This window comes from Dipodomys spectabilis, unplaced genomic scaffold, assembly GCF_019054845.1.
Source record: "Dipodomys spectabilis isolate Male_0828 unplaced genomic scaffold, ASM1905484v1 ptg000281l, whole genome shotgun sequence".
NCBI classification, from domain to species: Eukaryota; Metazoa; Chordata; class Mammalia; order Rodentia; family Heteromyidae; genus Dipodomys; species Dipodomys spectabilis.
The window spans coordinates 362,623-378,553 of NW_024870958.1; the positions used below are offsets into that span (position 1 = coordinate 362,623).

A 15,931-nucleotide genomic window follows, 5' to 3' on the forward strand; every position below is an offset into this window, starting at 1 on the left:
ACTGCTGAGCCACCTTACCAGCCTAAGATCATGACTATTATCAGATGCTCGTGGCCTGTGTTGTCCAATTCCCAGCCTAAAATATATGGGTCAGGTTATGGTGCGGATTGGGCTTCTCTTGTCCTGACCCCTCGGGTCTTTTTCTGTCACAGGCGTGCTTCCCAAGGGGTGCAGTTCCCTGTTTTTCTCCCCTCTGCTGAGGCATATGCTCAGCTTCTGATTTCTGTTGGGAGGAATTGGTTGTGTTGCTCAGGCACTGGATTCCCAGGCCTGGTCCCAGCCCCTACCCTGAGGCAAGCCGGTTGGACCTGTGCTGTTGTGTATCCTGCCTAGGTTATTCAGCCTGGAATACACAGTTCAAATTTCTTCCACTGTTGGGTGTCTTGACACAATGGTGGTGTTCCTGGCTTGGGCATTTAAGGTCCCTTCCGGGGGCACTCTTGCTCTAGCCTGGCCAGCTGAGTGTGCTCCATGGGCTGATGGAGCTCTCGAAAAGTTCCCATTTTTAGTGGGTCCTGGGGTCCAGATGTTGGGATAGGGAGGCTGGGTCAGGTTCTGGGGATTCCCACCAGCTGTGGTCTCCCTTGAGGTATACACTGTCCCTTGTACGGTACTCACCCTGGAGCTAGTAACTGTTTCTGTGTGATGTAGGTCATTGGTTGTTGTTGCAATCAGAGTTCAGTTGAGGTGGTTGTGGGCTGGGATGGGCAGGGTCGCTCTGCATGTTTCTCTTCTGTCTCTGTCTCAGTTGATGCTTTCTGGTCTGCACCATAGGGTGGGCCTCCAGCATCTGCCCAAGAAGTAGGGGAGGGGCCTCCGTGCACTGAGCACTGGGGTTTATCTCTGCTTGTGCTCTCTGGATCAGCACTGGTTCCTTGCAGGTCTTCTGCTCTGGTGTTCTGTGGGCGTCCAGTGTAGCTCTGGGGTTCCCCGAGTCGTACAGACTGGCTTTGATGGGATGGAACCTCTCTGCTCAGATATACAGTGAGGGGTGGGGGTGGGATTTTTGTGCAAGCTCCTGGCTCAGAGGTTTCTCTGTTCATAGCGATCAGCAAGTCCAACATCGGTACCTCAGGTGGCTTCTGTGTGGGTGACCTGCAGACAAACCCTTGTGTCTCTAGGTCTCTGGCAGCCCCCACCGGGCTGGGGTGGCAGCGGCTTCACACACAGCAGTGTGGCCAGTAAAGATTTGGGGAGGGGTCTTCGCTTTTCTCTTGTCTGAAATTCTTCTTTTTCTCTCTTATTCTGTTTTTTTCCTCCTTGGGTTTTTCTCTGGGTGTTTGTCTTTTTGTTGTTGCCAGTCTCTTGGGGAGATTAAGCGATGGAACTTGAACTCTCTTTTTGGTTGGGGAGAGTTGTGGTGTTGCCCTACTGCCCAGTCGCAAACTTAGTCCCCCCTTTGGATTCAGTTCTAATAATTCAATATTTTAAAACTATGGATTGTTGGAGCATTATGTAAAGTCTAAACAATTACTGACACATATCTGCTTGTCCTCAGCCTACTCAATCTGCCTGCAGTGAGAGTTGTAGTCCTGGATTCAGGAAATCCCCTCAGGAAGAAAAGGCAGCCTGTTGCTTTGATTGCACACCGTGCTCAGAGAATGAGATTGCTAATGGGTCAGGTAAGTTCATGCCATAGTGAAAAATTCATTTTCTTTGCTGGTATCCCCAATCCATGCAAGCCAATGCAAAAGTTGTATATTATGATTACAGAATCAAATTCTTCCTTCCTTCACTTAATCATCTAATTGTGACACTGGTTGATTCTTCTTGAAAAAAAAACATCATGGACTCTGATTTATGCATAAGATTATTTTTTTCTGGTCTATTGTATATATGTTTATTCAAATACTCAGTAATGTAAGCTTAACTTCTATCATAGTAAGTGCAAATCTTTTTAAGCACTAGGGCCCCATCTTCTTCAAAATTACTTTCAGACTACAAAGAAAACACAGATCTTGTATATCTTTATTTCCTAGATCTTAGAACTGTTCTTGCAATGGAGAAAATACTCTGGGTTTGGTTTGGTGTAAGAAGCAGGCAAAAGTGTTGTGCATAGCATGACTTTATAGTTTCAAAGAGTGATTTCTCCATCCTCTATAGGTGAGTAGAAGAGACAAATATAACAACTTCAAGGAAGGGTCACAGTTGTCCAATTTATATTGTACAGCGAATATAGAGGAAGTTACAAAATTTTACTACCCACAATTTTGAATAAGAGGTTTGACTTGTGCACACATGTCTGAGAATTATGGCAGCATGAAGAGGCACAGAAAATTATTCATAGGATATTAGAAATGGCAAGAAACAATATTTGTGATTGTCATTACAAGCAAAAGAATTTCAATCAGACTAAAATATGAGAATATGGGAATGAGTGTGGGAACATGACGAAGACATAAAAATAATAGTGAACATGTCTGGTAATACTTGGTAATATTTACTTTATGCTACTAAGTATTCACATGTCAGTATTGTCTCTAGAGAGGGACTTTCTAATTTCCTTTTAAGTATTGGAAATGGATAAATGTTTATTTGAATTCTTCACTAGATATGGAGCAGTGTATGAGGTGTCCAGATCATCAGTATGCCAATACAGAGAGAAACCAGTGCCTCCCAAGAGCTGCAAGATTCTTGACTTATGAAGAACCCTTAGGGATGGCCTTGGCCTGCATGGCTCTTTCTTTATCTACACTCACAACAGGTGTTCTTGGGGTCTTTGTGAAACACAAGAACACTCCCATTGTCAAGGCTAATAATCAAGCTCTCAGCTACATCCTACTCATCTCCCTCATCTTCTGCTTCCTCTGTTCCTTGCTCTTCATTGGCCGTCCCAACACCAGCACCTGCATTCTACAACAGACCACATTTGGAGTTGTGTTCACTGTAGCTGTTTCTGCTGTCTTGGCCAAAACTGTAACTGTGGTTCTGGCCTTCAAGGTCACTTCTCCAGGGAGAAGGATGAGGTGGCTTATGCTATCAGGAGCTCCTAACTTCATCATCCCCATCTGCACCCTGATCCAGGTGACTCTCTGTGGAATCTGGCTGGGAACCTCTCCTCCCTTCATTGACACAGATGCACACTCTGAACATGGCCACCTCATCATCCTGTGTAACAAAGGCTCCCTCACTGCTTTCTACTGTGTCCTGGGATACCTGGGCTTCCTGGCTCTGGTCAGCTTCACTTTGGCTTTCCTGGCCAGGAACCTGCCTAATACGTTCAATGAGGCCAAGTTCCTGACCTTTAGCATGCTGTTGTTCTGCATTGTCTGGCTCACTTTTCTGCCTGTCTACCACAGTGCCAAGGGGGAGGTCATGGTGGCTGTAGAGATCTTCTCCATCTTGGTGTCTAGTGCAGGGCTACTGGGGTGTATCTTTGCCCCCAAGTGCTACATTATCTTGTTAAGACCAGATAGAAATTTTCTGCTTGGCTTCCGGGACAGAAGTCATGCCGGGAGAAATACACCCTCTTAAGGTGAAACTTACATGTTAGGTCAAATATATTCCTTTTTCCATCAGATATTAGTTTATATTGTTGTAATAACTTCGATGAATAAATGACTCTTACTCATTTTTCTAGCCAGAGCCAAGTAAATTTGAAATTTATTCTCTATGTGTTTTATTATCTCATCATGTCAACTACTATATTTTCTCTGCTGACATGTTTTCTAATATTGCTTTCTTAACCATTTGCCTAAAATTTCCTATTTGGTGCCAGTACTGGGGCTTGAACTTAAATTCTGGGTACTTTCTCTGATTTTGTTGTTTGTGTTTCTTTACTCAAAACTGTGGCATTTCCACTTAAGTCACAGCTCCACTGTTGGCTCTTTGGTGGTTAACGAGATAACATTTTCATGAACTTTCTTGCCCAGTTTGGCTTCATACTGTGATAATCACATCTTAGCTCTTAGAGTAGCTAGAATTATAGTATTTTCTAAATTTTAAAGAACATTAGCTTCTTGCCTACACATCACTATGCTGTTTAATCCTCAATGAAATCCATTAATATTGTTCTCATGATGAAGTTCCAGGCTTTTATATACTTGGTAGAGCATACTTTGTTTGATAATTGTGTATTTACACTCCTACGTGTGTTTTTTGCCAATATTCTTCAATATGTTTTGTTTCGGTTTTCTTTCCTTCTCTCTCTTACTTTTATTTTTCTTCATGTGCCTTGAAGGTCACATTTTCCACATGTATTTAATACCGACCTGCCCCACCATGACTGCCTTACCACGTCCAATGGAGCCAGGCACAGCCGGGACCTCCACCACAGGGGTATCATAGCATCTCCCCATGGTGGTGTGCGACACGCTAAACGCCGTCACCACTTCCCAGGGGAAAAAGCACACGTGGAGTGACCCAGGCCGTGTGGATAGGGACAGGCATGAGGGAGCACACACACAGCCACTGGTGCTTGGAGGAAAAGAGGGGAAGCAGCGACGCCCTGGGAGTGAGTCAAGGACAGAGCTCAGCAGACTGTGCAAGAGTGAGAGGCCCTCTTCAGGGACCTAAGTGTGCAACTGAAGCATTCAGGTCAAGCATCTGCCCAACGGCTGGTTATTTTGCATACGTGTGTGTGTGTGTGTGTGTGTGTGTGTGTGTGTGTGTGTGTGTGTGTGCCTGTGAGTGTGTGTGTGAATAACCAGCTTGGTTTTCGCCAGCATAAGCCATACCTGTAAAAGCTAGAGACAGAATCACTGAGTAAAACCTTCTTAAGAACAATTACACATCTGAGAAAGATGAGATTTAGCAAAAATTAAGCAGTCAAATTTGGAGTTGGAGAGAGTGACAACTACAGGAATGATCTTACAAGTGAAGCAATTAAGATAGCCAACAGTGTGCTGTCATATTACTGTGGACAAGAAGAAGAACTGATGATTTATGTTACCCTTAAGTTACGGGGTGAGTTGCCATAACATCATGCCACCACGGGTAAGGTGCAGGTGCGGAGATGTGGCCGGCTTCCGGCTGTACCTTCCTGAACTTCACCACTACAAAATCTCAGCCAAAAAGTACCAGACAGAACCTTGCGACACTCAAAGAACACGCTCGTGGGTTTAGTGCTGGAGAAGATCTAAGGAATGAGTCGAGGCTGTGTCCCAAACATCTACCAGGCCACCTGCAATGCCTTGACCCGGCCAATCCATGAGTGCGTGCTAGCCATCGCCATCTAGTCAGGCAGAAGCTGTGACCCAGGGCGCATAGGTGGGCTCTCGGTTCCTGTGGTCAGCTTCCTCTTCTCCGACTCCTTATTCTGCTCCTGCTTCTTCCTCTTGCCCCACCTTGACCTCTGTATTGGCAAGGACTTGTCCTACCATATTCTTCAATTTCTACTCTTCTTGGCCATTCTACTCTTCTTCTACTCTTCTTGGTAGCTCCTTCCCTGCCGTTAACTGTGTTAGTGGACATTGGTGTGGACTTGGAGCTGCCCATCCCACCATGGCCAAATGACACGGAGGAGACGGGGGCGAGGGAGAGGCCTCCATGACCCACTGACCCAGGTGAAGGAAACCGGGAAGGCAGAGTAACACAAGCCTTCACCCTGCTTCCCACTTCCTCCAAGACCCATTTGGTCCCCAAAAGTTCAGCAAATGGGTCTTCAAAAAGGTCTAATGAAAATGGGTCCCTTCCACCAAAACATCCCTGAAGCCAGCATCTGGGTTCCAGAATGCACAACTCGGTCAGAATGACTTCCTCTTCCTCCTCCTCCATGCAGCCACTTTTGGCATTCTGGATCCTAGATGACCATCTTTGAGCTTCTACCATCACTTCCTGTTTGAGTTTTCTATCTGCTGCTTATTGGTTCTCAGGGTTTTTGCCAAATGCGCTTCACTGCTGTTTTGGGGCATGTTTCTTCTCCTCGCATTGGAGGTGTCTTCTGAAGGCCTCACTTCACGGCCATCCACCGTGTGTCAGCAGACTGGGGGCTGCAGGTGGCCACCGTCTGCCCAGGTGGCTGTGGTGGTGGCCGGTCCCCAGCCTTTCCTTTGTCTCCCTCTCTCTAAGGTCGTAGAATTTCAACAATGTAGTGCATATTCTACAAAAACACACTTCAACTGTATATCAAAATAATTGGATTTAGGAATAATAGCTGAGGGAAGTGTAGATTCCTAATAGTTTGCTTATCCATGGCGGGATATACTGTTCAACTTATTCTTGTTTAATCACTTAAAATATTAAACATACAGGATGTATACACATTTTGTCATTTTATATCATCAATTGATGTTGTTATATCTCTTGATAACAAAAATGTTATATTTCCAACACTTTATTTTTAGAAGAAATGCATTATACATTATTTTTAACAGACTGAATTATTTGGTTCTATACATCTTTAAGGAACACAAGACTATTTAAGACATGGTTGCATAATGGCAGTCTTTCAAGCTCTTTTCTATTGCTCATTTAACCTTTAGAAGTTTGTATTTCTAATAGGCAAGTGATTATATACTGACAATGGACTTCTATTTAATTTTAAGTTGGAAATATGATAATGTATTGGCTAAAATTGTATGTTCCTTTATACAGGGATACTATTTAGCAAATATTTATAAATTGTTAATGTTTTATCAAGAGATGGTAAAATATTCCCATTTCTATTGCAGTTCATATTATATTTTTTTTTCTTGATTTGAATGATTTCATCAATGTGGTTGGATTACTGTTGCTGTCTAAAGCACTGCTTACCCATTAGGTAGCAATCAATTAACAATCATCACAACATACAAGTTCCTCAATATCAACTATGAAGAAGTGAGAGTGCCTGGTAGCCATCAGCAAGTTATTAACTCCGTGTAAGGAAAAAGAGACAAGAGACAGTCCTTAAGACATCCTGTCAATGTTGTGCAACCATCATCATCTTGGTTAAGTTCTGGCTTTAACATTAGTGATCATAAGGCATTAAAAATCAAGAGAACATTCAAATGCTTACAACTCAATTAAATAATAGGTCATGAGATGAGCAGGCCACTCAAACTGGTAGCAAGTTTCCCACATGTATTTTATGCATGTCTATAGTGAGTATTCACTGACAAAGGCAGAGATATGAGTGGTCTGAGGCCACTCACAGTTCCATAGGATGATGTCCCTGGATTTTGATCACCTTAATTTCATGTGAGTCACAAAAAAGAGTGACGCTGCATTACAATCATGATTAAATGAAGTCACACACTTTTACATTACAGTTCTTGCTGGAGGGTACAGAAGACCAGATTCTCAAACACACAAGAAAAAGCAAAGGAGGTTAAAATCAACAACTCTTTTAGAGACAGAATATTAAGATCAAATGCAATACATAGTATACATATTGGTGATAAAAACAAGACTCAGCCTGGTGCTGGTGGCTCATGTCTGTTAGCCCTAGTTACTCAGGAGGTTGAGATCTGAGTTCAAAGCCAGTTTGGGCAGGAAAAGCCTATGACACCTTTATGTCCAACTAACCTCCATCTACCCAAAAATAAAGCCAGAAGTGGGACTGTGGTTCAAATGGTAGAATGCTAACCTTGAGAACAAAAGCTGACAGCACTCAGGCTCTTGTTCCAATCCTTAAGACCTACACACACACTCACACACACACACACACACACACACACACACACACACACACACACACACACACACAAATCAACTTACAAAAGAACAGGTACATATGAAGTCCATCACCAGGCATCTGTTTGGGAAGCCTAATCTTTCACTTATTTGTCCAAAATTGAATTAATGTGATAATCGTTGGATCTCATTGGCCTTCAAGTTCCCAGACCTGCTATTGCTAGGTATTCTCTCTTTTCTTTTCTTGACTAAAAAAATGTCCACACAAGGATGCTTGCTGATGAAAATCAAACAAAATCCTTTGAAAGACGAAATTTAAATAGCCAAGTAAAAGTAATTTACCCATCACATTTATAATCTGGAAGTAAATAATACATTCTGACAGACTTCTATTTATTTAAGTATCGTGACAAAAAATCTGCTTATGTTTAACAATTGCAAAAATGTAGTGTCACCTCTTCTGCCTCAATTCTTCTCCCTTTAGATTGAAAGAAACATGTGAAGTGTACCTCCTTGCTCCAATGTGATAGCCTACCCTTCTAAACATAGAACTGAAACTAAAACACTGACTTCTTAGAAGAGAGACATGAAAAGGCTGTTTAAAATACAAAGAGCTTTTGTAGGAAATAGGTTAAAATACAGTATTACTACGTTGCACTCATTAGTCTAACAATTTTAGTTATGGTTAACTTTTAATAAAGACTTTACTGAGAATATTTTATCCAGAGCCACTGATTCCTTGGGATGAAAAAAAGATTTTCACATTTAAATAGGAAAAAATTGAGTTTATGGCCTAAGATTAGATACTTAGTTTACACTGATTTCAAACATAGGACTTTAAATCTTATGTTTTCTGAGATATTGCAACACATAGTCTTAAACAGTCGTTTGTTTAAATTTTAAAAGTTTTATACTGAAAAAGTGAAAACAAACACAACAACCTGTATCATGTCACAACAACAAATATTTCCTAAATGCCTAACCACCTCCGACATGTATACAACCAAAGATTTCTATACTGGAAAAAGGTGAATCTGAGGTCTGAACTTCTACCATTCTACTATGCAAATGTTCACTCTCCAATGACAAGGAAGAAATAAAATATGAAAATAAAATATCAATGGAAATAATATAAATATGAACAATGAAACAGGGAAATAATTTGTCAATGGAAATGAAACAATTTCCCACAAATCTCGGACACAAAACTTATTAGAAAACACTCACTAGCAAGTATGAAGTGTAGTGAAAGGGCTCATAGGCACCACAATGAAAAATTCCTTAGAAACAAGGGGGAAATACGTTTATATATGAAATATCAACAAATAATCAGAAATTACCAAAAAGATTACAGAGAAATTATGCATGTATAAAGTCACTTAAAGGAAGCCATGATTACATTTGCTCAATGGGTCACTAGAGTAAGAGGAATAAAAAAAAAGTCATGAAGATAAAATTAAGGAAATCATACAGCCTGAAGAAAACAATAAAAGGAAGGGACTCCATCACCAGCTTCCACATTACAAGAACTATTAATAGGAATTTTCTAGATAGAAAGAAAATGTATACTAAGAACTCAGTACAAAAGTGCAGTATTAAGAATACTTACATGAATGTGAAGCAAAATAATCAACTTCTTATGTTCAAATCTGTATTCACAAAAAATGTTTTCTGACAAGATAGGAACCTCAACAATGTAGAAGGAGTTCATAGTAATGATAATATAAAGTGAATGATTTCATTTATTTAAAGGATGGACACCAGGAGTTGGGAACATGCCAAGATACTTACACTGACACAGTACACTGTAATAGGAAAGACCATTTAGATGAATTGTATACATATGTCTGTAAGTCGGACATCAATAACAGTATACAAAATATACTTGATTTCTGAAGGGAGCAAAGAAAACACATAAAGCACCGAATTATAATGAGTGCACAGAAAGCATTAGAAATTTATACATAATCTGTAAGGACTAAACAAATAGAAAACTTTCAACTATGCATAATAATATCAGTAGATCAATGATAACTTTCTACTTGAATTACCTACATATGATAATTAAAATATAGAGACAGTAAACTAGAAATAAGGACAAAATTTTGTTGCTACACAAGAAAAACCATTTTAAATACAAAGACACACGCTGTGGAGTAGTTCTGGAGATACCATTCAATGGATTCAAATTTTCATCTATACAAAAAACAGAGTGACAGATCTATAATAAAAAATGATGACCACAGTTAAGAACATTGAAAGGCACTAGGAAAATCTCCAAGGAATTCGGTTTTAAGTCACCTTACCACAGCAGAATGACAGACAAGAGCTCATATTTACATCAATTGCCTGGTCCATTCGGCAAAGTTTACATATTTCAAAACATTATGGTCTATATAATCAAAGTATTACATTTTTATGTGTAAATAGATATGGATATTTTAAAAGTAAATCAATATGAAGATATATAGATAACATAAAGGCATAAAAATATATTTATGTGAAACTATTCAAATCATACCTCAGAAAAAACAAGACTAAGGGAATAAAGGGACTAAAAGCTCAAGTTTTATTCCTAGAGGTATAATTGTCCTTAATTTATTTGATGCTAATAAGTATTATGCTAAAGAGACCATCAAATCACAAAAGGAATAGAAAACTAAAATCAAGATCCAGACTGTATGTGGAGATTTTGACGCATCTAGATCAGTAATAGATTAGAAAGCCAAGAATACCCGTAATTACATCATGGCAATTCACAGCATACTCCATCTACTGAAGTCTTTTGACATTACAGAACACTTCATGTCAACAACTGCAATGTGCGTAATCTACTGAAATAACATAGTGCACTCATCAGCATAGATGATGTCCTGATGTACAAATAGACACTAACAGCTATAACTTTTGTAAATGTGATATGCTCTCAAGCTATCCTGAAATAAAAATGGAAATCAACATATTTAAAATATCTGAAGAAACAAGTCATCACAAATTTTAAATTGCACACATTAAAGGGAAGACTTCAGAGAAAGTTAAGAATTCCACAGTATGCAGGGGCAGAAATATATGCTACTAGTAGTGAGCTAATGTAATAGCTAGTATGCTCGAGGACATAGAGTCTATGTACAACACCATAAAAAAGTGTCAAAATATATGGTAACACGTATTTTGAGAAGAAAAACATCTTTGTTCTCATATGGCATTATTGTCTATATAGTCAATACCATGTGTGAACATTCCTGGAACTAATGGATGATAGCAGTATCATACAACACCAGACTAATACAAAAAGATGCATCATTTGACTTCATTTACTATAAAATATAAACTTCAAATTAAAAACAGAATACTAGTACTAAGAGGTAAGGAAAAGAAGGAATGGAGAGACAATGGACAGAAAGAGAATACAATATAAAGACAGGAGAGAGATACATTTTCAAATATGAAAGTACACATAGGAACTAAGCTCCATGCAAACAACCATTAAAAATTCTGATGAAATGTTTGTACTACCAAATTTTCTTACTAATTTTGAATCATCCATAATCATTACACAATTGATGTTTCCTTAACGTAATTTATGATGCAATGAGATTTCAGACAACATAAATAGCATAGTCAATTTATTTTAAAAAGAAACAAATCAAGACATATGGAGAGAAATGACCAATAAAACAACCTGAAAATGTCTTTTAACATTCTCCATAATGTGCAAGTTTATGGCATGTAAACTGTTTCTGCATGAGTACATAAAAACCAAAAAATAACTCAGAATCCAAGATAGGTAAAACCATGAAAGATGGTAAAAAAAAAAGTCTCTTTCACACAGACTAAATTAAACAGCCATCAGTCTCTGAGAGAGACTGAAATAATGATTTGGCATGTTTTTTTTTTCTTCCAACAGTTCTGATGCCAAACCTGTGGTGTTTCTTTTTTTATTCTGAAAATACCATACAGAGGACTTACAATTACATAGGCAAGATAACGAGTACATTTCTTATCAAGCATTGTTGCCTCCTCTTTGCTTCCCCTTCCCTTCCCTTCCCATACTCTCCTCACCCTAACCTACCCCCCACCACCAAAGTTGTAAAGTTCGTTTTTCGACATAACGACTTGTTCTCAACCCCAACTGAATGGCCCACAATGTAATTCTGACACCACCTAGACTTAGCGCAGTCCACACAAGTTCAGATCTCAGCCCTGCCACACTCTCTCCAGGGCAGAAGCCAATGCAAAGCATGTGTTCACTCTGTGTAGTCACCAATAATCTTGAAGACAGAGGTCTTGCACCACAGTCACCTCATTAACCTCAATTATCAACAGGCTGGAAGGTGATTATGTAAAACAAAGATGCTCCTGTTCAAACATGATAGACCTTGCACATAGACCAGTCCTTAACATTCATACTGTACAGAATTGGTTCTATGGTTCAAAGAGGTAGAGAACTAGCCTTGAGCAAAAAGATAAGAGACCGTGCCCAGAGTTCAAGCCCCACAACAGACAACAAAAGGAAACATATTGTACACGCACACCAACACTCAAACACACAAAACCTTTCTCCATCAGGCAGAACCAAAGGTGTCTTTCAGACTGCCCCTTCTCAACCTTTCTCAAATGCAGTGAATTACCCTGTCTGACCAACTACCTGAAGACAAAACAACAGGTGAAATATTTTTCCCAAATGCTGTAGTCCATCTGGATAAGTAGCTATGATACAGAGCTCTGACTTCAGCCTTTCTGTTTAAAGACATAATGGAGAAAGCAAACATCCTAAAAAGTTACATGAACTCTTGTATCCTCTTTTCTTGTTGTTGTTGTTGTTGTTGTTGTTTGTCATGGGAATGATCTCTGGGCCTGGGCACTGTCCCTCAGCTCTTCAGCTCAGGGCGAGCACTCTACAACTTGAGCCATGGCAACACTTCCAGCTTTTTTTCTTTTTGCTTATGTGGTGCTGAAGAATCGAACCCAGAGCCTCATGCATGCATGGTGAGTGCTCTACCCCTAAGCCTCCTTCCCAGCCCCTCTAGGGTCACCTTAAAAACAAGATGATCATAAGGAAAATCTTTTATAGACGGAGAGTTGATTTTGCACATTCAAGCATCTGATATTAATTAGTATCTTTTTAAAAGTCTGTAGAGAGTCACTGGGGCTAAGCGGTCATAGAGGGGCCCCTCTCTTCCCACTCCGTCCTCAGCCACATGTGTAGCAATGTGGGCAAACATGAAGTTCAGAGGCTCCATCAGCAAATCCTGAAGGGATACAATCAAAGCCTCCCTACGGAAGAGAGGGAAGGCACTGAGCCCTCAAGTCTCTCCCAGCTCCTGTCCTATGCAAGTGCAGTCCCCCTGTGCCCCATTTCCTGTCTGGAGATGTAGAGGCCTGGGCAGGAGGACCCAGGCCTCAGGTCCCTCGGAGGGGACTGCAGGGGTCACAGCCAGTCCTCCAGTTTCCCACCCACAGGCGCCATGGTCTTCTCATCTATGTTGTCTCCCCTAATGGTTCCCAAAGTTACCAGAGAAACAGTTTCCATGCTGTCCCCACCTTGGGCCTCATGGAGCAACAGGTGAACCGGGCGCTGCCATGCCTTGCTTCACTGCCCCTTTTTCTCATTGGACAGTTAGCCTTTGTGATTGGCAACCAATACTGGCCCAGGCCTGTACACTGACTGACAAGCCAGGCAAATCAGATCCTTAATGCCCAGTGCCAGCAACCGTCCTCCCTTCTCTGACAGGGGTCCCTACCCCAGCAGGATAGAGAGATTTGCCACAGCAGGTGTCAGCCCTGCCTGTTTCCAGCTTGCTCTCCCTGTTCCCCCTCTTGTAAGCTGCCCCTCTGGGGTGTTCTGCTATCTGTTAGCACACCTCCCTCCACTGGGGTTTGACTTGCTGCACCCTAGGTCATCTGCTCTCTCCCAGATTGAGTGACTCAGCAGTCCTAGCCACAGCCGTTGCCCCAAAGTCCCCTCCCGGGGTCGCTTGTTACCTTTAACTTCCCTCTGTAATCACAGAACACTCCCCACTCGAAGGGGAACTTTCTACCCCTGCACCCTTAATAATACTCCCCTGCACATAAACAGGCTACTGCACCCCCTGACAGTGGTGTCTGTCAATTGCTGACAATAAGCTTTGCCATATGTGCTTGGATTTCCGGGGGGTCTTTTGGGCTTGAGCTTTCATTGGTGCCACAACCCTGATCTTGGTCCCCCCCGTGGCTCTTGTTCTTCCCCCTGGGAATTCCAGCTCCCCCCAGACCTTGTGCTGGTCTCAGACCCACACAGAGGACCTCCAAGGCTACCCTCCCCACCCCACGACTGTGCATGCTACATCCCCAGCTTCCAGTCCCCCCTCTTCTGGGCGACTGGCCACTTCTCTAGGCCAGGGGCTGTGAGTCTGTGTTTTTGATTTTCAGTGGAGAATCTAGGTACCAAGTTCTGAGCATTCTCGGGCCTGGGCCCCAATTGTAAAACCACTCCCCCCCTACTGATTAAGGGTGGCTGGAATCCCTGGACAGGCCAGTGGATTGCCAGATGCAGTGCCACGGGCCAATCAGCGGGAGGGACCAGCCCCAAATTACTCAACATTCCTTTCGAGCTTGTCTTTTACACAGCCTGAGGCCCGCAAGGTCTTGCCCAAGCTCAAGCCTATGGGCTAGCGCACATAGTTCATCAAGCCTGGCCCCACTATTTGCTGAAAAATGAGTCCAGGTCTCCCAATATTTTATGGAGCCTATGTAATTTCCATGAGTGCATGAGAAAATGGAAGGAAATCCACTATGTGTTCTTTCCCTCTCGCTCTCTTCTCCCTCTCCCTCTCCCTTCCTTCCTCCCTCCCTCCCTCCCTTCTTTGCTTGCCTCTCTGCTTGTGCCCTTGAGAGGTGAAGTGCGGACAGGGTCTCAGGGAACCTCCTCTAGGTTCCCTCTGAAGGCAAGCCATCCTGACTTAAATTCTCTTAGCTAAAACTTTCTCTATCTCTCCTCGAGTACATCCACACTGTGTTACCGTGTTACTGTGTGATCTGTCTTTCTGTCTTTCTGCTTATATATTTGTCTGCTTCCTGTTTGCCTGCTTCTCTTTGCTTACTTACTTAATGTTCCACCAAGTTTTCTTACCATCCTGACATTTTTTTGCCATCTTGGACATGTGGTTGGTTTTTATAAAACCCCACACTTTTAGCAAGTATTTAAAGGTCAATTAATGTGATAGTATGACTTATTATTAAAATTGTTTTAAAGGTTTGACTTTTACTTTGTTTGGTGTTACCTGTTTTTCTAGCATTGAGTCCATGGTTTAATCATAAAATGGCCAAAATGTATTTTGCCACTAGAATTCTGAAGAACTTATGGTCGATTTTCATTTTTTTAAAAAAATAATCATGGTTTAAAATTTTTGTGCAAAAGTGTATGTGTGTGTGTGTAAATACATTTAAAGTACTTTCATTGTAATGCATAAAAATTGTTACCATAATCTAAAATTATTTGCTTTTGGGGCTGGGAAGGTGGCTCAGTGGCAGAGCGCTTGCCTTGCATGCATGAGGGCCTGGGTTCAATTCCTCAACACCACATAAGCAAAAAGAAAAAAACTGGAAGTGGCACTGTGGCTCAAGTGGCAGAGCGCTAGCCTTGAGCTGAAGAGCTGAGAGGCAGCGCCCAGGCCCAGAGTTCAGGCCCCACGACTGGACCCAAAATTAAATTAAATTAAATTATAATTAAATTATTTGCTTTTTTCATTTAATGTAACTAATGTGAACCTGGGTCAAAGGACCTAATTATTAATTTTTCTGCTTTTTAAAAGGAAAAACTTTTATCAATGGAAGTGGTGATGTGAGCCTAAAATCAACAAAATTGATCTGACCATACAGCCTGACTAGGAAGATCCACAGTAAATTGTTTTGAGGAAGTTCTGAGATAACCTGGCTCAACAGGCCAAAGGAAAAAAAGGGAAATGGTTTTAAACTCAAGTATCAGAGAAGCTCATCAATATTGGTGCAAACAAATGTGTCTACGAGTTATCACATTATTTTTTTTCAAAAAAATAGAGAAAAAGAAAGAAATTAACATTAACCACAAAACAGTTGAGTAACATGATATGAGTACATCTTGAATTTTAAAAGATAGGAAAAGGAGTGAAGCCTTGCTAAAGTCGCACCTGCTCAGGGGGTGGAGGTAGAGAGGAATGAAACCCTGGAGAAAATGAAGCATTCTGGAAAGAAGGGAACAGAGCCTCATTAAAGTGGTTCCTGTTGGCTAGGCAGGTCAGAGAGGGGCGGGACTAAGGTGAAAGTAGCAGCAGTTGGCTAGGTGGGGCTATGAAGGGCAGAGCACTGTTCTCACAGCTGAAGGGTTTCCATTCACTGCATCTTGCTGAGCAGGTGAGCT

At 41.3% G+C, this 15,931-nt stretch overlaps 1 protein-coding gene across 1 annotated transcript in view; it reads left to right on the forward strand.

Moving 5' to 3' along the window:
- LOC122126503 (vomeronasal type-2 receptor 116-like) overlaps positions 1-3,474 on the forward strand; it is a 60,357-nt gene extending 56,883 nt beyond the window's left edge. Inside the window, exons 8-9 of the mRNA XM_042701054.1 lie at positions 1,499-1,622; positions 2,552-3,474. Coding sequence (XP_042556988.1) covers positions 1,499-1,622; positions 2,552-3,474 — 1,047 coding nt within the window. The remainder of the gene's footprint in view (positions 1-1,498; positions 1,623-2,551) is intronic.
- Positions 3,475-15,931: the final 12,457 nt, after the last annotated feature.